Source organism: Cicer arietinum, chromosome 5 (genome assembly GCF_000331145.2).
Source record: "Cicer arietinum cultivar CDC Frontier isolate Library 1 chromosome 5, Cicar.CDCFrontier_v2.0, whole genome shotgun sequence".
NCBI classification, from domain to species: domain Eukaryota; kingdom Viridiplantae; phylum Streptophyta; class Magnoliopsida; order Fabales; family Fabaceae; genus Cicer; species Cicer arietinum.
This window is the reverse complement of record NC_021164.2, coordinates 75,130,612-75,152,170: the sequence shown is the minus strand read 5'-3', so window position 1 is coordinate 75,152,170 and position 21,559 is coordinate 75,130,612. Positions and strand designations below refer to the sequence as shown.

General features: G+C 30.7%; 4 protein-coding genes across 5 annotated transcripts in view; 2 read left to right on the top strand and 2 right to left on the bottom strand.

Annotated features, from left to right (window-relative positions):
- Positions 1 to 3,834: 3,834 nt before the first annotated feature.
- LOC101499387 (glycosyltransferase BC10-like) lies at positions 3,835 to 9,043 on the bottom strand. The gene is made up of 10 exons (XM_004501194.4): positions 8,250 to 9,043; positions 6,878 to 6,976; positions 6,369 to 6,469; positions 6,203 to 6,274; positions 5,952 to 6,042; positions 5,550 to 5,630; positions 5,327 to 5,389; positions 5,116 to 5,238; positions 4,578 to 4,616; positions 3,835 to 4,479 (listed from the first exon to the last, which is right to left on the bottom strand). The coding sequence occupies exons 1-10, from the start codon at positions 8,604 to 8,606 to the stop codon at positions 4,351 to 4,353; spliced, it is 1,155 nt and encodes a 384-aa protein (XP_004501251.1). The 5' UTR covers positions 8,607 to 9,043; the 3' UTR covers positions 3,835 to 4,350.
- Positions 9,044 to 9,971: 928 nt separating this feature from the next.
- Positions 9,972 to 12,460, bottom strand: LOC101499694 (uncharacterized). The gene is made up of 2 exons (XM_004501195.4): positions 11,962 to 12,460; positions 9,972 to 10,455 (listed from the first exon to the last, which is right to left on the bottom strand). The coding sequence occupies exons 1-2, from the start codon at positions 12,101 to 12,103 to the stop codon at positions 10,217 to 10,219; spliced, it is 381 nt and encodes a 126-aa protein (XP_004501252.1). The 5' UTR covers positions 12,104 to 12,460; the 3' UTR covers positions 9,972 to 10,216.
- Positions 12,461 to 12,866: 406 nt separating this feature from the next.
- On the top strand, positions 12,867 to 18,085 carry LOC101500003 (cryptochrome DASH, chloroplastic/mitochondrial). The gene is made up of 13 exons (XM_004501196.4): positions 12,867 to 13,350; positions 13,904 to 14,043; positions 14,170 to 14,394; positions 14,692 to 14,817; positions 14,932 to 15,006; positions 15,285 to 15,401; positions 15,493 to 15,539; positions 15,686 to 15,762; positions 15,906 to 15,981; positions 16,386 to 16,455; positions 16,583 to 16,706; positions 17,280 to 17,329; positions 17,505 to 18,085. Exons 1-13 carry the CDS (start codon positions 12,921 to 12,923, stop codon positions 17,721 to 17,723), a joined length of 1,776 nt encoding a protein of 591 aa, XP_004501253.1. The 5' UTR covers positions 12,867 to 12,920; the 3' UTR covers positions 17,724 to 18,085.
- Positions 18,086 to 19,553: 1,468 nt separating this feature from the next.
- Positions 19,554 to 21,559, top strand: part of LOC101500346 (uncharacterized protein At2g24330) — a 4,520-nt gene continuing 2,514 nt past the window's right edge. Inside the window, exons 1-3 of one of the 2 annotated variants that reach the window (XM_027334606.2) lie at positions 19,554 to 19,870; positions 20,192 to 20,497; positions 21,054 to 21,198. In XM_027334606.2, coding sequence (XP_027190407.1) covers positions 20,228 to 20,497; positions 21,054 to 21,198 — 415 coding nt within the window. In that variant the 5' untranslated portion in view covers positions 19,554 to 19,870; positions 20,192 to 20,227. The remainder of the gene's footprint in view (positions 19,871 to 20,191; positions 20,498 to 21,053; positions 21,199 to 21,559) is intronic. The other variant, XM_004501197.4, reaches the window with a different exon arrangement.

Sequence of the window (21,559 nt, the reverse complement as noted above, 5' to 3'; positions counted from 1 at the left end):
TTACCATGACTTATTGATTACACTTATGCACCCTAATCTATTTCCATCACAACAAGACACATATACTTGTTTGTTATAAAAATAAAAAATCTTTAAATACTAAGTGTGATTGCATTATCCCATGAAATTCTCATCCACGCAGTCTCATCCTTCCCTTCCTTCCAAGTTTGAAGTTGTAAACAAAAATAACAAAAGTTATTGATTATTCAAAACCCTAAGTGTCGTTTGTTTCTTTTAAAAAAAATGGTGGTATCTAAATTCATTTTGTTTCAATATATTATAAGATTGTTAACGTGTGCCCATGGATCAATTATCAGAATCACCCTCAAATTAAATAATTATAATTATACTAACACAAACTAAAAAAGTACAATTGAAAAAGGCCAAAATAATTTGAAATACTATATTAAATATATGCAGTATGAAACACAGCAACAATTTCCTTGTCTTATACTTTTTCTTTTTCTATGCAAGTGATACAGGTTGTCACCTATACTCTACTAAACCCATTAATTTAACATTTTCACGTTGATTTTAACTGTATCCATTAAGTTATGAACCACAAATTTATTATTCTTTTTATAAAAACTACAAAAGCCATATTTGTATTAAAAAAAATAGCCTACACCAAAATATTTGTTATTGATATGATAAATTTTTATAATTATTTGTTAACGATAAATACAAAAAATAACAGTACATATATTTGTTAATGATAAATATAAAAAATTATAAGACAAATATTTATCACTCATACATAAAAAAATAAGGTACAAATATTTGTTATTGATAAATATTATTAAAATGCAGGATATATATTTATAAATAATACATAAAAAAAAATGAGAGATATATTTTTACATGGTATAATAAAAAATCACAAGACAAATATCTTTTTATTGATAGATAAAAATATCACAACACAAATATTTAGAACTGATAAATATTAAAAACTAATGGGACAAATATTTTTGTTGTCACATCCACGTACAAAAACACAAGACAAATATTTGTCATTGATAAATATCAAATAATATACGATAAATATTTATCATTGATATATAAAATAATTTTTTTTTTGTTTAAAAGTTAAACCAGACACTTATAAGATACCAAAGATGTGTCACCGTGCGTGCGAAGAGCATGGAGCTTTTACTAGTTTATAATATCAAAAGCATATTAATATATTTGAATCTTGGAAAATTTACCCTCTACGATAAATAATCTTACTCTATATTTTATACAAACTATTTATTTTTTTCTTTCTTTTTTCTATCCACAAAATTCACTTTGGATTCCTTAAAACTTAAAAAAAATTAAATTTTCGCAACATAGATATGTATCAGAAAATTTAGATTTTGCATACAAGATTTTTTTCTCTTTAAGTTTTATGAAACACGTTTATGTTTTGTAAAATTTAAAAAATACTTTTTAGAACACAAATTTATTAATTAACTTTGTATAAGAAAAAACTTATAAAAAGTTTTATGAACACAAATTATTTTAGAAAATTCAATTTTTTTATGAACACGTTTGTATTCCATAACATAAAATTTGAGTTTTTTTTAAAAGATAAAATAACTAGATGTGATACATTGTATCAAAACATACAAAGATTACAACAATAAAAAGTAAGATTAAGATTTGTTTTGTTGGGAGGTTTCCAATACTAAATAATTAGATGTGATGCATAATGGTGATTTTCCAAACCAGTTATTGTTGGACTTTATTTTACTATATCTTTATTTTAAAAGTTAACTCATGTCATTCGTTACTATACATCAAGTGAACGAAGAAGGTGTAGGTGTTCCAAAGTACAACAAAGTTAATAATTTATTTACAATAATTATTTAATTTATATACATAAGACCAACTTGTATTACCAAAATCACAACTAATTGCTTAACAACCATTTGTTGAATTTTGTACTCTTCCATTATTTTTACCTATTTTTATGATACTTGACTTTAAAGTCAAATATTGTTGGGGTTGATTGCAAGTCCCATATCCTTTAGTGTGGGAGAATAAGGAGAAGGCCAAAGCTATATATTGGGTTTTGGTCCTTTTTTTCAAATGCACCAGTCAGCAATAGCACTTTAAGCTTGTATCTGACTTAATTTATATATTTGCTTTGTAAGAGTGTGGTTGTGCTGGGGTGTCTGGGGTGTGAGTGAGAGAAGTCTATGTGTTGTAACAATTTTCACATAGTATTAATTCTCTGGTTGCTGGTTTAGGCAGCGGCCGTGGTTTTTTCTCCGGTTTTGGAGTTTCCACGTTATATTCTTGTGTTGTGATTGTGTCTTAATTTTTTAACTTATGCTATTTTTCCCAACAAATATTGGTGTACTTCTTAATTCTTTCAAGTTAGAAACACCTGTATAAGAAAGAGTTTGTCCGATGATTTTTTTAAACTTTACGAACAATAATAATTCTCTAACATCTATACCATTAAATTCAACTTGTGTTGTTTTTTACTTATAAATATAATGTTGAAAATAAGGTGTATACAAAATACGTTGTAATGGCACGTGCATATGCACTGTAAGACTTATAAAACAATGGGTACACCGATTATCTTTCGATAAACAATATTTTCCACAATATGGCGTTATATTTATCAAAGAAATTAAACCCCAATATGACATTATATTTATCAAAGAAACAACTTACATTTGTATTTTATGATGTAGATATTAAAGAAATATTATTGTCCATAATAGGTAAACAGAATCAACACCGAACAAACTCTTGTGTTAATGAAGTTAAAAAAGATTCAATGGGTCATAGCTTTTAAAATACAAGGTACATAAAAAATAAACACATGCAATTTAATTATAGTATCCACTTATTAAAAAACTATATATATATAAGTCTTAACATTTGAACATGGATTGGAATATGAAGAATTCATTATACAGCAACACATGTGACTACAATACGCTTGATGTATAAGATTCCAACAATTGGCGTTAAAGCAATCAGTTGTAGCCTTAGAAAGACATAACATAGATGGCAGATAAATTTTTTTCTAATTTATTTTTATATATCTATTTTTACTTATGTATATTTAAATCAAATAAATATTGTAAATTAATGGAACAGATCATGAAATGGTTTAAGTTACCAAAAGCTTTCCCTAAACAGAAATTATGGTGATTATGATTATCCTCCCAAGTTTATCTATCTATCTATGAGTACACATTTATTTCTAAAACTTCAAAAATAGTAGAGAGTAAATCCTAAATAAATTGTAAAATAGAATTCTTATTATCATCATTAAGTGATCTTTAATTCTTTACTTGTATTAGACGGAACTTACCAATTAGAAATTGAAAGGGAACAATGATTTTGGGAATCATATATATATTTTAAAAATTAATATATTGTGTTTAATATTTTAAGTGAGAAATATATAAAACATATTTGAATTTACCAATATAGAGATATATTTTAGAGGCTTTTAGAAACATAAAGGTGAAAAAAGAAACTATCAAACATAATTTGGAAAAAATGCAACATGAAAAATCCACAATCAAATCAAATTCACCCTATTAAATCTAAAATGATTCGATTTTAACTAAAATTCATAAACTACTTGTGTCAAGTAATTTGATTTTATGGAATATCAATTGTTTTATCATAGAAATTTGTTTAAAAAGAAAAGGGAAGTAACTTCAAAATTGGGGCACTATTCATTTATTTATAAAACATGTATGCAATTGAGAAGAGACATAGTACCTATTCTCCTAAAAATCGAAGTTTACCCCGTATAAAAATCACTTGTATATAACCCATAATATCACATAAGTATTTATTAAATAAGCACTTAATTAAGAAAGATGTTTATCTAAGAACTCCATCAATGGACGTGTGCTTGAAAATTCCTGTATTAAAACAGCACAACCCAAGTGTAAAATCTAAAATAGCCAACTCTTCTCCATGCCTCTATCAAAGACACCAAAATTTTTCACCTAACATGAAAATCCAGTGCTGCTAAATAAATAATCCCAAAAATGTAAAATAGGAACTGCAAACTATCCATCTTTCTAGGAAAGCTAGCATAGCTCTCAAGGACAAACCAACAGAAATATTTGAATGAATCAGTTTCTTTATCTCCCCTTGAAATTTTATCCAGTTGCTTCTGGATTGTAGAAGTTGGCAAAACCAAATGTTATGTGCAAGAGCCAAGGTGAGGCTAATTAGGATCATATGCTGTTGACTACCAAAAAATGATGATGAATTCAAAATAATTTTTAGTAGGAATTGAACTCGGTACCCCATGTTTTCAACACTCACACACACTGCGCACCAACCACTTGCACTAAACTTCAACGGTGAATTGAAAATACTTTAGAATGCGGTAGTGTTAGTGAAAAGGAACATCAATTTATCCAAGGCATCTGGGTAAAACTTCCTGGCAAATAAATAACAAGGTCGTTTCGACCCGTTCCACATGCAAGGTGTGATCAGCACGGTTCTCTGCAAGAAAATGAAATTGAAAACAAAATATAATTTACTTTCATGTTAAAAAAATAAGTAATGTTACAACCTGGAAGACATTTTTCAATCATTCATACCTTTGAATCACTTGTAATATGTGGACTTTGATTCGCGGACTGCATTGAATGAGATTATGTCATTAAAGATTGTAGAAAAATGAGGTCTCATAACCATGTGATGTAATAATAACGATAAAAATAAGGAACAAAGTGATACTCTCAAACAATTAAATTTCCTATTTTTCATTTTGTGAGATTGAATGGGAGATAATCATTTATGATAGGTCTATAAATTGTTTTCATCTTATTTCCATAAGATTTTCATGATAGCTCATAAAAACAATTAGTCTTCATTATATCTTTTGTTATAGAAATAACTTATATATAAGCACTTTTATGATAATTGTTTATGCTATAAGTGCTTAATTAAGTTGTTTATCCAAACATAGACTTAGTAACTCGTTAAAGCCAATAAGTTTCATGAGAAATATTTTCTGTAGTGAACATCCACGCAAATTGTTAACATTAGGAGTTAATCTAAATTTCTTGGGGAAAAAGATACTGATAAAGAATGCAGTCCTTCAAGAAAAGAGGGTATGTAGTTTGTATCACATACTGTTAAGGTTTTCAGGAGTTGAAAAGTGATATCTTGAGCACCGAATGATTTAGGATGCCATTTTCCTTCAGACCAATCAACATACGTTACTGACCAATTCGAAATTCCACCTGGATCAAGCATCTAAACATACAACGAATAAGTTAGCAATGAAAGTGTCTGATGTATTGCAACTTCAAAGAACTCATATTTATGAATATTGAACACTGACATTAAAAAAGGTTGGTAAGTAATGCTCATCGGAATAACAGTTGCGTCCTCCTTCCATATTTGGCTGTGGAAGTGAAAAACATGAACAGCATAATTTTTTGTCAGTGAATCTATTTTTTCTATAGATTCCATTCTTTCCAACAACTTCTAAATAGAATTAACAGAAAACCATGTAAACAAATTAAGGATTTGTAAATTGATTATTTTAAGTAACATAGTAGTACCCTGCAGTGATACTTGAATTTTGTAAAATAGAGACTGTCTGCAATAACTATAATAGCATGCTGCCGCTTCATTGTGAACCACTGCAGAACAAACATGATCCGGATTAAGAAAAGTTTCAATTCATTCCTAAATTTCTACATTCCTATTGCAAAAACCATTTTGTGAACCAAATCTTGACTTTAACTAATGATTCTGCAAGATGAATGATCAAAAGAAGTAACGTAGTTATAAAGGTCAATCCCGAATACAATAACTTGTACCTACCCGATACAAATATGACAATATGAGAATGAAGTTCTGAAAAAATTACTACTTAAGCTCAATCTAACTTATAAAAGAAGTCATTACAAGAAGACATTGTTTAAAAATTCCCTGCAAGATTTCTACTACATAAATCATACCTGTGAGCCCTTTCTGAAATCCTTCTGTTCTACTTCAGGCAACATATACTCTATATATCTGCCGTTTCCATGAGGACCAGTATCAAAATAGCTTTTGGTTTTTTCAGTGGAGGATTGGAAACGAGAAAGGAAATTCAGTCAGAATTTCCATCTAATAAATGTGGAGCAAGGGAAATTTAATGGAAGGAAAATGTTCAAATTTTTCATGAACTAATTAGAAGTACTAGTTCTTTGTATGTATAATATCTTACCATTCAAGGAAGCTGACATTTGTAAACAATAAGTAGTTGTATACAAATTCGAAGTGGCGTATAGGTATACAACTGAAACAAAATGAGATGTTATTGACTGATAAATAAAATCAACAAACAAAACATGACTTTACACCAAAGAGAAACCAGATAATAAGAAAATGACCTTTCAGATAGCAAGACAAAATGTTGGTTATCAGGGTCTAAAAGTGCGTTTGCCAAAAGTCTCCTTTCTGCCTCAATCATGGCAAAACTCCCCCAGCTCACCTTTATGAAAATTTAGACCAATTAACAAAAATGGCATGCCTAAAAATGAAAGGATGCTATGTAACAGATAATAATACACTGATGCTGTTATTGTTCTAGCACACAGGAGAAAAATATATGTTTAGCACATTTTACTAAATGGATGAAAGAAGATTATATGTATTAAAAATCAGCTGTGATTTTATTATTAATATTTGGAACTTTACAGTATTCTGTAAATACATTTCCTCTGCATAAGGATAATGCACTCGCTATCTTCCTTTAAATTCCTTCAGAAGCAATAAATTTAGTGTTAAACCTTTGAAGGTGCTGACAGTAAATTTAATGTATACAATGTCATGAGTTAAATTTTGAATATAGTAATCTTCTTTGTGTGATTCAGATATTCAAAGTATGTGCGATACATACCGGTTCACTATGAATTTCTCGACCAACAAAATATTTGCTGACATGTACTGGTTTTTCCTTGGATGCATGTACATAAATTGAAAATCTGCCCTCATGCCCCTGCATTTGGTTATATAGGTAAAAAGATTAAACAGAAAGGAACTAAATTTCTATTACATACAATTTTCGCATAATTCGTTACATCCAAATCATTCTTTGTCACATAAATTTTACATACAATCTTCACTTGCGGAAAAAAGTATGTTTTGTAAATAGATTTCATTCTTTGATGAAAAATACCTGCAAATTTGCTCTATGATGATAAAGGGAGCCATATTAAGAGCGAAAAATAAAATGTTTTGTAAATAAGTTTTATTCTAAGATAGTTTTCTGCATAGAGAGACAAGTACTTTAACATAAATCCTCGTAACTCCTGAATTTGTTGGTGCCACTAGCTCATATTAAGAACTAAACTTGATTTCCATGATCTAAGATTATATGTATACATGCTATCTCCTAGTACCAAAACAGGAAAAGCTGCTACATGGTTTAGAAACCTTGATAATGCCCTATCATGAATTATGTTTAATAATAAACTATTTAACTCTAAATCTCTCTTAATGACTTGAACTATCATTTTTCTTGGTCCTCCTCTACATCCAATCATTGAACTATTTTCCATACAGTCACCTATCCTAACCGGTACTAACACATATTTCTTTTACACATGCCCAAATCACATAAGACATGATTCTAGATTCTAGATTCTATCATCTTTTTTATAATAGGAGATACCTTCGACTTCTCTCAAAAGATTTATTTCTAATCCTATTTTGTTTTATATAAAATTTTCGTCTCTACGACATTAAGCTTAGTGTCAATATGTAGCTTACAAGATTACCTCCCTCCCTGCTCAAGCGATCTGCTCACTTATCACTAACTACGAGTCATATCCAACACTTACTTTCTTGTTGTCACTTTAACTTTCAGTCCTGTACAACAATTGAAAGACTTACAACAATGCGGTAGAATTTTTCTTTAAACGCGCCTAATGCATTCATTGATTTCATCCACCATGAGCATTTGGCTAAAATGAGCAAGTTGTACAAAAAAATTATAAATAAATCAAGAAAAAGAAAAACAGAACAAAAGCTAGCAATATGTAGTATCACACACTTCAGATGGAAGCAATGTGTGATGTCTGACACTTGTCATTGTTAGACACCAACATCACACCGACGCATATAATTACATTCAATCACTCCATTTTCTTAATTAAATTATTGTTAATGTCTCTGTATCAGTGTCAATTAGTGTCAGTGCGATTTATATTTATATCATAGCATGTATATACTAGGGAAATAAGATAGAAAATAAATAGAGAATGACGTACTTGAAAGAACATATGCCATAGTTTCTCGAAAGGCAAAGAACCAGGAGTCATGAACAAAAACGCAACTTTAGGAGTCTTGGTTTGAAGAGGAACAAAGTTGAGTAAATCTTTAACGACAACACGAGATTCAATCTCTTGATCAGTTAATTCCCTTGAAAAATAAGCATTTGGAAACAGATCACGTACACGACAACCTTCGGAGGTAAAGAAGTTGCATTTATCGCTACTTCTTCTTCTTATTGTTGGTGTAAAAACATAAGCAGTTATAAACATAACAAAACAAACCACACAAACCAATGCAATTATCAACGTAGGATTTCTTAATGTGTGTTTTCTTAACCCTCCTATCATCATCATTCACGAATCAATCATTCATTCATTCATAATAAGCCATGCAAATGCAACCATAGTTTTGTCGAGTGACTGAGTGATAACTCGTAAAGCCAACAGAATTGAAGAGATTTAAGTAAACTACGGAGTTCTTGCCACCTCTCACATACCCAACTGTTTTCAATGAAATATAGAAAAATTATTTCTCTTTAAATTTTTTTTTATTATCACCAAATTTTCTTTTACATGTTTGGTATCGAATTAATATAGCTAGATGTAACCATTGTATCCAATCATCGGGTTAATATATTTCTTTTACAGCTTATTTTTTAATTATTATTTGGAAAATGATATTAGGAAATAGTAAATGTTTTATTTAAAATTAAAACATAATTTAATTTTCAAAAATATTATTCTTTCTACTACTAATACTAACTTGTTTTAGTATATTATTTATATATTTCACTAGATGAACAAGTCACTTTAAAAAATAAAATAAAGAGCATCAACTATTGATCGTGAATGATTGTTATATTATCAATATTCAGTCACTTCACTACTTTTTAACTTTAAATGAATCAAATTTATTATCTATGTATATATTTTTCATAAATTTAATTTTAATATTCTATTGATATTAAAAATGTAAAAAATTTACATAGTCAAACATATTACAAAAAATTTAAATAGATCCATAAATAAAAGTGTAATAATTGAACAAAAAGAATATAGGTAAACACTTCAGTACTCATCAAAACTCAAATGTATCAAACAATTTATCAAAAATATCAAAACTCAAAAGTATCAAAGAATTTATTAAAAAATACTTAACGCTAAAAGATTGCGAATGGTTATGTTTGCGTATTTGAGTTTGAGAGAGACCAAGAGAAAACAAAGATGATTTGCTCTAAATCGTTAGTAGATATAATAAAATTGGATGCAATTAGTTTTTTTTTTTTTACATAAAAAGTAAATCTCATTCATACTAAAATAAAAATAGTTAATGATTAAAGTAATAAAAATACGTTAACTGAATAAAAAACTGCATAAATCAATCAAAAATAATTAAATAAAAATTTTAATTCTAATAATTAAGCTAATGTTTTTCAAGAGTCAATAGTTAAAAATAGTGCGAATTCAAGAGTGCTTAATGTTATCTATCTTAATAAAAAATATTTATCACTTTTCGTTCGTATCAACTGATTTTACCGCGTATTGACGAATCAATTTGTAAGATCGAGAGGTGCAATTAGCTTTGGTAGTAGGCACATTTGGCAATATTATAACTTATGTTTAGTTTTGTGATTCAAATTAACCAATAATTTTCACCGGCTAAAGTTTTAACTGTAAACATTTTAACAAGACGCAACTGCAATTTAAAAGTCAGTAAAATAAGTTGTTCCCTGAAGAAGGATGAAAAATCTAACATTAGTGCAATTGTAGATAGTTCACACAATTTAAGAGGAAATCTAGGAGCATTGCTCTTACATCCGACAGGGGAAACCAGATACATGAAACTTTCAAAAACAGGTAAACAAACGGATAACCTAATCATGATTAGATCGACCCATATGAATTGATCATAAAGGTTTCGAGGTAATGGACTACTGGCACACACATGAATATAAGTGTCTGTGTTAGCCAGGCCCAACTTTTGGAATATCATAATGCTCACTAAGATTAGCCAGATATTGATTGAACTGCTGGATCCTATCTCTGTGAGATCTGCTCGCCATCTTTGCTAATCTTTGAAGTTCAAGTTTCTCTGTCTGTTGGAGAAATCGTCTCTCAGCTGGTGTAAGGTAATCAGCACAAGATGCATCGTTTCCTTTGCCCTCATACTTGTCAGCCTCGTTCATGTTATCTTCAAGGTTACCTGTGGACAAGATTTTTTTCACATATCATCTCTGAAGTCAAGAAAATATCATTAACCTAAGTAGCACCGACACTTCACACGTGTGGTTACATGCAATCATTTTCATTTTAATAAATTATCGACGGATTTTACATGTAAGTGTCAAGTGATGTCTAATATTTGTATTTGATGTCAGTCATTCTTAAAGCAATCGATCTCTGCCAAAATTTTCATTACATCACAATTCACACTGTAAATCATCAAATCAGTATTGCAGAACAACCCACAATTATCTAGCTTCTCGATGGAATCAGATAAATTTTTCCTCCAAACTATTATTGAATTGCCCATTTAACATGACAAATAAATCCATTCATATGCTCTGCATGCAAAAACATCCAAGAAGACTTCAAAAGAGAAATCAAAACAAGTGTGGCAAGAATGTCATGCATGCCTGATTTTGGTAGCTAAACGATGAATGAATAGTTCAGGAATTTAACTAACAAACCCCTAACAATATCTTGAGGAACTGAATATTGCGGTTTCGTATGTGGCAACTATAGTGATGCTATAACCGCTATTTGACAACATTGTACTAAATTGTGTATTGCAAAACAATAGTGCTTCGTTAAAATTCAGCTACACTACGGTGCTGCTTATTTGACAACATTGTACTTAACACCCATAGATAACAAGAACTCTGAATTCTGAGCAAATTCTAGGGTAGACCAAGTCCGTTATGACCAATGTTTAAAAATCACTCGACACACTAATGACGATTAATGACACTCTTTAGAAGTATAAGTTAACGGTTATCTCGTGTTTATATTTGAGACAGTAACTTATTGATGTCGGTCCAACGAGTTGAGTTTTGAGGGGCATATTCATTTTTTTTTCCATGGATCGAGTCATTGTCCCACCCACAAAGTACAATAGGACTATTTCGAGAAGTATAGTTGATATTCGTTAGAATTTAAGATGATTTTGAAGCACTGATCTACGGTAAACAACGTATGAAGGCTGTCCATCATAGCATTCACATTCACCCCAATGCTAAAGCCAACCACAAACGCACATGCAAAAATAATCACAATTGCTAAACTTACATAGCCAATATAGTGCCTCCAAATCAAATTTGTATCAAGTAAAACAAAAGAAAACTCTTAAACGTAACACAACATGAACCTAATATTGACCGTATTTGAATGTTTGTTTGCCCTTTGATTGAGTATCCATTATTCTGGATCTCTAGCAGTCTGCATCACTTCATCCTGAGAAAATAACAAATTTTCAATAACCGAATTCATCGATTGAAGGGAAATAAAACGGATTCCATCAAAAGCTTTCTTTTCCGGATAAATCTAAATCACATGTATCAGCGGATCGTATGATTGGTAGGTTTTTCCTTTTCAATGAAATGAAATGAAAATTTTCGTAATTATACTTAATTAATTAGAATCAGTTGAATGCGTTTGAAATAAGAAAATGCACACAGCATAAATAAAAAAAGAGTATAATGTTCAGTACCTGAATGAAACTCTGACACGTGATCATGGTAACTATTCTTGTTATGTTTCTTCTTCTTCTTTTTAATTCCATCATCTTTGACATTTAATGGTTTTCCCTTCAGTTTCAGTTTTCCAATCACGACGCCGTCGTACGGAGACATTGATTCAGAACCACAATAATACTATACAAAGACGAGGATCAACGATTGAGATATAGATATGTTAGGGATTCAATCGGCGATCGAGAACAGTTGGTGATTTCTTTGTGATAATTGTAAGCAGTATTATATATTGTATGTTTGTATCTACCGGAAGGGAAGATGGGAAATGTGGGAAAGTTGGCGAATTTTCTAGAAACAACGAGTTCGACGAACTTTTCTCCGGGAACTCTTGTCAACATGCTTTTTGCACCCCCATTTTATATTTTCTTTTTACACTTTTCTGAAAAAAGATGTTTAGTTAACGTTTGTGATATGATTGAGAGTTAATGTAAGAGATAGGTTTGTGGGTAGGGTAGTTTACACAAGGTTTTATTATCATCTCTATGGAGAAAAAGAATTTAGAATAGTGGATAATTCAACTTCCAAAATATTAATTTCTAAGATGAAAATTACTTCATACATATCCTTTTAGTCATATCTTATTTAATATATGAAACTTTTAACATAGTAGTTGAATAATAATGATTTAAATATTTCAAGTGTTATTCGATAACATTGACTTGACTTGATAACATATAGATAGCATTGAGTTTGATATATTATTGAATTTGATGCATAGAAAACAATTTCTGAAAAATACATTTAAAACGCATAAAATGATTTACTAGCGGGTAAGTACAACCATAGGACATTATATGGCCACGTCACAACTAACAATTTTCTGCCACGTGTCACAGTTTAAACTGCTTGACGCGTCTTTCTTCTTCAAAAATTTCCCCTGAAAAACCAAATCCAAGTCTTCACTGTTCGCACGTACATGGCCATTTTCCTCTTCACTACTACACTTCCATTTCTATCTCTACCAACAACCACTCTCAATTCATCAAAATCCACTCTAACATCAATTCTCACTAACCCAACAACACTACATCACTTCCCAGCCATCGCCATGAACTTGTGCACCACCACTTCAGCAGCATCTTGTTCCTCAATGCAGCACGTGCCAGAGCAAGATTCTAACCAAACGGAACGTGTAGCAAACCTAATATTCCAAAGGTACACATCCAACAACACCAACAGGAGTGGTAAAGGTACCGCCATCGTGTGGTTCAGAAACGATCTAAGGGTTTTGGACAATGAGGCTCTCTACAAGGCTTGGCTTTCCTCACAAACTATTTTGCCTGTTTACTGTGTTGATCCTCGTCTCTTTGCCACCACTTACCATTTTGGATTTCCAAAAACCGGAGGTATAGTATAATCAGCTTTATTGAGTGCTCATATAACTGATTATTTACAAACTTTAACAAAACATAAAATAGATTTAAACTGTTTCCATTTTAACTTTATATTGTTTTCGTAAGCTATTTTTGAGAAATCATGGATATAAGTTGAAAGAAATCTTATGGACATGTTACAAGCTTTTTACTCAAGCTCTCCGAAAGAGTATCAAGTGTTGTGTTTATTTGAGTAGATAAGCTCAAATAAATCAATTCAAACAGGCTCTAAGTTGGAGATTGTTAAAGTTAGTTGCAAGTAAGTTAAAGTTAGTTTGCATATTGGTTAGGATGTTACTTATTCTGTTGCGGTTAGTTAGTTTAGTTAGGTTCACTATATGAAGTGTATGCACACTCATTATAATCAACTTCTTCTAATCAATTTTTTCTCAATTTATTTTTCTCTATGTCGAGCTCTATCATGTTTCTCAACGGTCTTGTTGGTGCTATGGATTTGAATTTGATTAATGTAGTAGTTATAGAAATATAATATAGCATCAGCTACATGAACACGATATCTGTGCAGCATTGAGAGCACAGTTTCTCCTTGAAAGTTTGGCTGACTTGAGGAAGAATCTGATGAAACGGGGACTTAATTTGCTTATTCAACATGGAAAACCTGAAGATGTTCTTCCTTCTCTAGCTAAAACTTTTGGAGCTCATACAGTTAGTATTTGAGTTTGAACTTTTTAAAAGTGTTTAATAGGCTAGCTTAGGCTGGTGGAGTTTCCATATTTTATGATAATTGAAGAAGCTATAGTGTTTGATTTGTTAGTGAATGTGAAATTTCAGGTTTATGCACAGAAAGAAACTTGTAGTGAGGAGGTGAATGTTGAAAGGTCTGTCAGCAGATGTCTTCAACAAGTGGGGGTGCCATCCGAGGAATCTGTTGGGGCGCCAACAACTTCAAACAGCCACCCGAAGTTACAGTTTGTTTGGGGCACCACAATGTACCACCATGGCGATCTTCCTTTTGATGTCTCATGTTTGCCGGATGTTTATACTCAATTTCGTAAGGTATGGTATTTCAAATTGACACGAGTTTGTAGATTTGTATATCTGATTGGAAATGGCTTTTGTTACTCTAGAATTGATTCTAACTTGAGGCTATAATCTATAGCTTTTGCCTTTAGAATTGAGTTTTAGCCTCAAATCTATTATTCAACTCACTTTTACATGAATGTATCAAGACATAAATAATTTTAACTTCAACTCACTTTTAGCCAACATCTATTTTACACAATAAATTCATCATAAATCAACTTTTGCCATTTAATAACCAAACGCACACTTATGATGCTACCGAACTTGCAGGCCATTGAAGCCAAATGCACAGTGCGCTCATGCATCAAACTGCCAGCATCACTTGGACCACCTCCCGCAATTGAAGATTGGGGATGTCTTCCTTCATTGGAGCAGCTAGGACTTTACTCACAGAATGTGAGTTTTGCCATAAGTATTTTGTGGGAATCCCTGCAAGAGACTCTAGTCTTTGAACTCAACAATGATAAAATAATGAGTCTTGCTCTTTCTGTTTACTTCCTCTTGATGTAGGTTAGCAAGGGGATGAAATTTGTAGGGGGTGAAACTGCCGCATTGAGCAGAGTATATGAATACTTTTGGAAGAAGGTTAGAGGTTATACTGATCTCTATTTTTTTCAAACCGAAAATTCTATGCTAGAGTTAATGTTAGTTATGTTGAGAGTAGGGACCAAACCCTCAACTCCTTATCTTCAACTGACAATGTAGATTCAATTATGTTATGTCGCAGTTGCTGCATTTGGCTTTTCCGTATTCAAGACCTAAAGATATAGTTTGTTTGAAACATTGATGTCAGTCTTTGTGTGAAACATTAATGTCAGTCTTTGTTTGATTATTTAACTCATTCTTGAGATTGAAATGTGTAGGATTTACTAAAGGTGTATAAAGAGACCCGAAATGGGATGTTAGGGCCTGATTATTCTACAAAATTCTCGCCATGGCTTGCATCCGGAAGCTTGTCTCCTCGTCTCATATATGAAGAGGTTAAACTTGACAACAATCTCTGATTTGTGCATTTTGGGTTATCAAAAACAAGACTGCTTTGATTGACAAAGTTTGGTCTGTTCATCATAGGTGAAGAGATATGAGAATGAAAGACAAGCAAATAGTTCTACCTACTGGTAACACTGCATTTTCTTGTTATTTAATATATATCAATCATATTTCTTAATGGAATTCTCTTATTTCCACCTTTTTAATAATTACAGGTATGGCATTGTCACCCTAGTAATGCATGTTTCTTCTGAACCCATCTTTATTCTTACAGGGTTTTGTTTGAGTTGATATGGAGGGATTACTTTAGGTTTTTATCAGTCAAATATGGAAATTTGCTTTTCCATATAGGTATGGATCGTTCAAAGTCTTTGATGCCTATGTGTTTTATTGATGCCTATGGTGATGATTCATCTCTATAGAACCTTTTTTGTTGTAATTAATTTATTCATATTGCTTTTGAATAGTCTGTTTTTTATTTTTTTTATTTGTAGGTGGACCTAGGAATGTTCAGCATAATTGGAGCCAAGACAAGAAATTATTTGAAGCTTGGAGAGATGGTTGTACAGGGTACAGTTTCTATCAAACTATTACAGAAATTTCATGTTTGTTTTAATACAATCCTTACTATTGCTTGATATTATGTTTGTTATCATATATCTCCAACTTATAATTTTTCACACTTAAGTTTGATGTGTTTGGAGGACTATGTAATATTCCAATTTACAAGATATTCAAAAGTAGCATAAACCTATTTTTTTTATTGTTCACCCTATAACTAGTTAACTACCCTACTTCCTTATTTTTATTCTTACTTTTCAATTTAAAGTTTGAACCATTTTTCATCCACTTGCTTCGCTATCAAGACATACGTTATTCATTCATGAGCTAAAGAGTCAATCTATCCCTATGTATATCAGTATTCCAATCAAATTGACATTTTCTTCATCTTCACTACATATATATACCTTCAGGTATCCACTCATAGATGCCAACATGAAAGAACTATCAACTACAGGTTTTATGTCAAACCGAGGACGACAGGTAAACCAAAATACATTAATGTGTTTCTAGAATTGATACATTGAACCCAACTAGATGAAATTGTGTTTTAATGGGAATTTGCACATTTCTTTATAACTGAAGCACGGAATATGATTACTTTTGACAGATTGTGTGTTCCTTTCTAGTTCGTGATATGGGAATAGATTGGCGCATGGGAGCAGAATGGTTTGAGACATGTCTTTTGGATTATGATCCATGTTCTAATTATGGAAACTGGACTTATGGATCAGGTAATTATTTTGATAACTATGCTGATCAGCTTAATGCATAACTTTACAGGAGTGCATGGAAAAATTAATCCTGCATGTACCAAACTATTTATCTTCATTTTTCAATTCAAAAAATATGTTTATGTATATATAAATATTCAGCTTTATTTAGTTGAAACACTTGGTTTTTTTGTTGAAAGATTTGTCTGTTTGTACTGGTGTATTTGATTGAGTTGGGCTTGCCAGAGAATATACTACTTGATTATGTGTTTTGCTAAAAAAAAAAAACTCTTTTGGTTATTAATATACCTATTTATCAGTTAGATGGTAGTAATGCAGTTGGAAATTAAAGAGTTGCTGAGTTTAGTATTATTTTCTCTCAGTATTCTGATAAGGACTAATATATGTAAATATTGTAATACCTATAGTAGTAATTTGATCAAAGTTCATTATTTCCAGATTTCTTGCTCTTAATAAAAACCCGTATCAATTGTATAATATCTCATGCCAACATTATTATTTTTGTCCATAAATTCTTAAACAATGAAAACTATAATCCGTACCATACTGTCTAACTCTATTCTTTCTGTTCAGGAGTTGGGAATGATCCCAGGGAAGACCGTTATTTCAGCATACCAAAACAAGTAAGTTGCTATGAGAAGGTTCACATTACATGATTTAACCAGCTTGATGCTCACCACCGCTAACAAATGCTATAATGCACAATCACACTATATTTACTTATGGATTTGAATTAGAATTATTCAGTAAACTTAAAATCGGTTCTGATGTGGCCCTATTATATATACTTCTTATCAGGCACAAACATATGACCCAGAAGGTGAATATGTGGCATACTGGTTGCCACAGTTACGAATAATCGCGAAAGATAAAAGGAATTTTCCTGGTAATTTATACATTCGTCAAATTGTGCCTCTCAAATTTGGAACAAGTAGTAGACACAATAAGGATGACAAGTCACTTGGTGCAAGAAGGGCTAATGATAAAGGAAATGAACGAAGATGGAATAGAAGATAAATTTTGGAGAAAGAAAGGAAGAAAACGTCGGCCACATCTTATTACTGTATTATTATGTATCTTCCACTTCTATGCATGCCAACCTCAGTGGAATGCAGGATCTTTTAAATGATACATGTGTTTGGATTCTCTATGGCTTTTGTATGGTGCAAAAATTGGGAGGACCACTAGATATAGAAATTCTCTTTCTAAATCAAATAGTATCTACATACAACATTTGTAGATAATATATTTATATTAGGCTTTGTCATAAATAAATAAATAAATAAAAAGAATATCAAAGTTTGTAATTTAGTCGTTGATGAAATTTAACTAATTGAATATTGATTTAATTGTAGTTTTGGTCATTCTATTTTCATGAATTCTCTAAATTGGTCTTTCCTATTTTAAAAATCGACAATTTTGATCCTCCTTTGTATTAAATGATAATATGATATATTTTAAATGATGTGAATTTTTATGATATAGAATTATTTAGATATATTAATTATTCATCTATTATTAAATAAATTATAAAAAAAAATTAAAGTTGAAAGTTAAATATTTAGATGGTTTTATTTCAATTTTATGATTGTTAATCATTCTACGTTAATATTAATTGTCGTGTTTTGAAATAGAAGTAACTATTTTATGAATTGATAAAGATAAAAGACTAAAACTGCAATTGAATTTTTAATTTTATATGATAACCTTTTTATATGAAACTTGGATGGTAGCTATGAGTTTTTTTTTTTTTTTACAAGAAATCTCGTATGAAATATGAATACCTACGGTCACAAATAAGAATTCCTTGCTCAGAGATTTTTATCAACAACAGGTTTATAATAAGATTCAAAAATATAATTTCAAAAAACGAAGGTTAGTTTACAATTCCCTAGGAATTGTTTTTATTTATATCTTACTTGTTATACTTGTTGCATTTTTTGGGTTGGATAATCTTTATAGTTATTATTTAAACTTTTCAAAATTTCATTTCAATTTCTTTTTGTTATGTTTCGAAAGTTTATCATGAATCACAAATACTTTGTGGCGTGGCGGACTAAACTTTAAAATAAAAGAAAATTCAATAACTAGTTGATGACGCCTTCCATGGATTCACTTATATAAATTGTAGCTAATAGCAAAAATAGAGCTACTAATATAGCATATAAGTTTTCTCCATCGACTGTAATTTTATTTGAAGTATCTCATATGCTAATCAGTTTTAATATACTCAACCAAATTAATTACATGTAGGTCAAAGTTTTTGTGTAGACCATATATCTTAATATCCTAATGAAAATACACAAGTTTTTTATTTTATCAACATTTGTCATAAATAACATTTGGCCTAAGAGACCTTTTAGATTTTGTGACATTGTTAAGTAAATTAATTATTTTATAAAAATTTGACTTTAAAAATAAATTTTATGTAACTTAATTTCATGTCATTCTCAAACGACCTTATAAATTATTATTATTTTCAACGAGACTCCTTAAAATCAAAAAATCTCATATTTATATATTTGAGATATTAATGGATGTCGATCTTAATTGAATAACCATAATTATCTTGAATGTAAAATGTCTCGACAACGGATGAGTCGAATCTTTTTATGTAATATGTTTAAAAAAATTGAACAAAAAATAATTACTTTTAAGTTTTTTCTAAAAGGTATTATGTTTAGTTTTATATAAAAAATTATATAATCCTATATTTTTTTGAAATGATTTCACAAAAAAATATTTTTTTTTCTTGAATGGAAAAAGAATGCTGTAAAGGGATCCGAGTGGTAGTTAAAATTCTTATGAAAATTGTTTAAAGAAAATGTAAGAAAAAGAAGAGACGCAAAAAAGTGAAATTTTTAGAAACAGAAGGCAAACATGATTGCAAAATGGGGTTTGCTTTTTCTCCTTTTCACCTGGTATATGCCTTTCCAATTGTAAGGGTAAAACATTGACATTGATTGAGTGGAATTCAAGTCTTTGTTTCTCGATTGCAACCCTCGTGCTACGTGTTTACGTCGTGTTTGGAAACTGCAACAACACAAACTCCCCCAATTTTCAAACCAATTACTTCTTCCTCCGATAATCCCCACCACCATTTACATATTCACTCCTCACCTGAGATCTGATCAATCCACACAATTAATCAACCACTCGACGAGGTTCATTTCTCGATTTCGCGCTTTTTCTTTCGTTCATAGCGTACTTTCCTTTTTTTTTTTCCATCGTTTTCTTTTGTAATATCACTGATCTTTTCTGATTATTATTCAATTGATTAACGGAACAACAATTCCTAACGAATTCGCTTAATTAAACTATTTCTCGTGTTACCTATTAGTTAAGTAGATCGAGTAATTCATGTGTTTGTTTCGTTGAAACTGGTTCACCTTGAGTGATCAGAGATTAGTGAATGTATAAATAACTATAATCGTGTATAGAATGGTGATTTTGTGTATTTGTGAGTGTGATTGTTGATTTGTTAGACTTTTTATTGTGTTTGTTTTAGGAAACGAGAGGGAATGGCTGATGATGATAAAGCAGTTGGGGAAGGTGAAAAGAAGGAGACAAGTCCTACTGCTGCTGCTTCTGGGAATGAAAAGAAGAAGCAGCGCAAGGGATTCATTTCAAGAATTTGGAATGGAATTTTTAGGTTACACGGCGATGATTTTGAGAAGAGGCTTCAATATATTTCTAAAGAGGAAGCTGCTGTTATTGCTAGAGTGACTAGGAGATCGCGATCCAGGAGGCGGATGTCGCGGAATCTTATTATATTTTCTGTTTTATTTGAGGTCTGCTATATATAGATTTTTTTATATAATAATGGTTAATGTTTAATCATACTTTATGCCTTTGTAGTTGTACCTTTCATTGTAATATTGATTGTTCATTTTATCATGTTTTCTCCATTGAAGATGATATTTTAGTCATTTCATTATCTTTAGAAACTTTTAGTTTTTCGTTTTGCCAATGTAAATATTTAAAGGAACTAGAATTTTATTTTCTCTACCAGCATGATCTGTTTTACTTTTAAAATGCATCAAATGTAAAACTAAACTTATATGTTCTGTTCTTTCTTGTTCTAATCTGTGTACCAATTTGCCAAACATTACCTTATTTATATAGTTTTGTACATATACAGGGACCAAATAATCAATCACAGTGGTTATTCAGTTCAATTTAATAGTTTATATTAGTTATCCATTTTGATTGAATAACTAATTAAGTGGTTATTTGGTCTCTATCTGATAGTAAGTTGCTGACTTGCTGCCATGGTCCTAAACTGTAGCCCCTTTTTTCCATTGTAATAAAAAATAGAATTTTACTGAAAATAGTTTCGACTTTCAGGTCATTGCTGTAGGCTATGCTATTATGACAACAAGATCAATTGATATGGATTGGAAAATGAGGGCAATCCGGGTTTTACCAATGTTTCTTTTGCCGGCACTATCATCTGCTACTTATTCAGCATTTATCAGCTTCACAAGAATGTGTAAGTGTCAGAAGCTTTAGACATGCATATTTTGCACAAGGTAGTCAACAGTCTACATTTTTATTTCTTCTTTAACAATCAGGGCTTCAGTCTACATTTTTAGTTTGTCTTTGACAATCATGGCTTCCAATGTATGGTGTGTGTTCTACAGTTCTACTGTGAATGAGTTTACTCAAGTAATACTTTGTTTGCAATTGCTGTCTATGTGAACGAAATCTTAACTTTCATGTTGTAATTCTCAAATTCGTGACATTTAGTGGTCTTATTTATGATACAAATCAACAGTTTACAATTGAAAGGGGTGGTTATGAATTCATCCCTTATTACAATTTCTGACATTTTTCTTCCCCCCCCCCCCCCC

Coding starts and splice junctions, on each gene's coding strand:
- LOC101499387 (XM_004501194.4), bottom strand. CDS start 8,606: ATGATGATGATAGGAGGGTTAAGAAAACACACATTAAGAAATCCTACG. Junction 6,470..6,877: donor GAGAAATTCATAGTGAACCG/GTATGTATCGCA, acceptor ATTTTCATAAAG/GTGAGCTGGGGGAGTTTTGC. Junction 4,617..5,115: donor AACTCCTGAAAACCTTAACA/GTATGTGATACA, acceptor CATTCAATGCAG/TCCGCGAATCAAAGTCCACA.
- LOC101500003 (XM_004501196.4), top strand. CDS start 12,921: ATGGCCATTTTCCTCTTCACTACTACACTTCCATTTCTATCTCTACCA. Junction 14,395..14,691: donor TTTATACTCAATTTCGTAAG/GTATGGTATTTC, acceptor CCGAACTTGCAG/GCCATTGAAGCCAAATGCAC. Junction 15,982..16,385: donor TGGAGAGATGGTTGTACAGG/GTACAGTTTCTA, acceptor ATATACCTTCAG/GTATCCACTCATAGATGCCA.
- LOC101499694 (XM_004501195.4), bottom strand. CDS start 12,103: ATGTCTCCGTACGACGGCGTCGTGATTGGAAAACTGAAACTGAAGGGA. Junction 10,456..11,961: donor CGTGTCAGAGTTTCATTCAG/GTACTGAACATT, acceptor TCTTGTCCACAG/GTAACCTTGAAGATAACATG.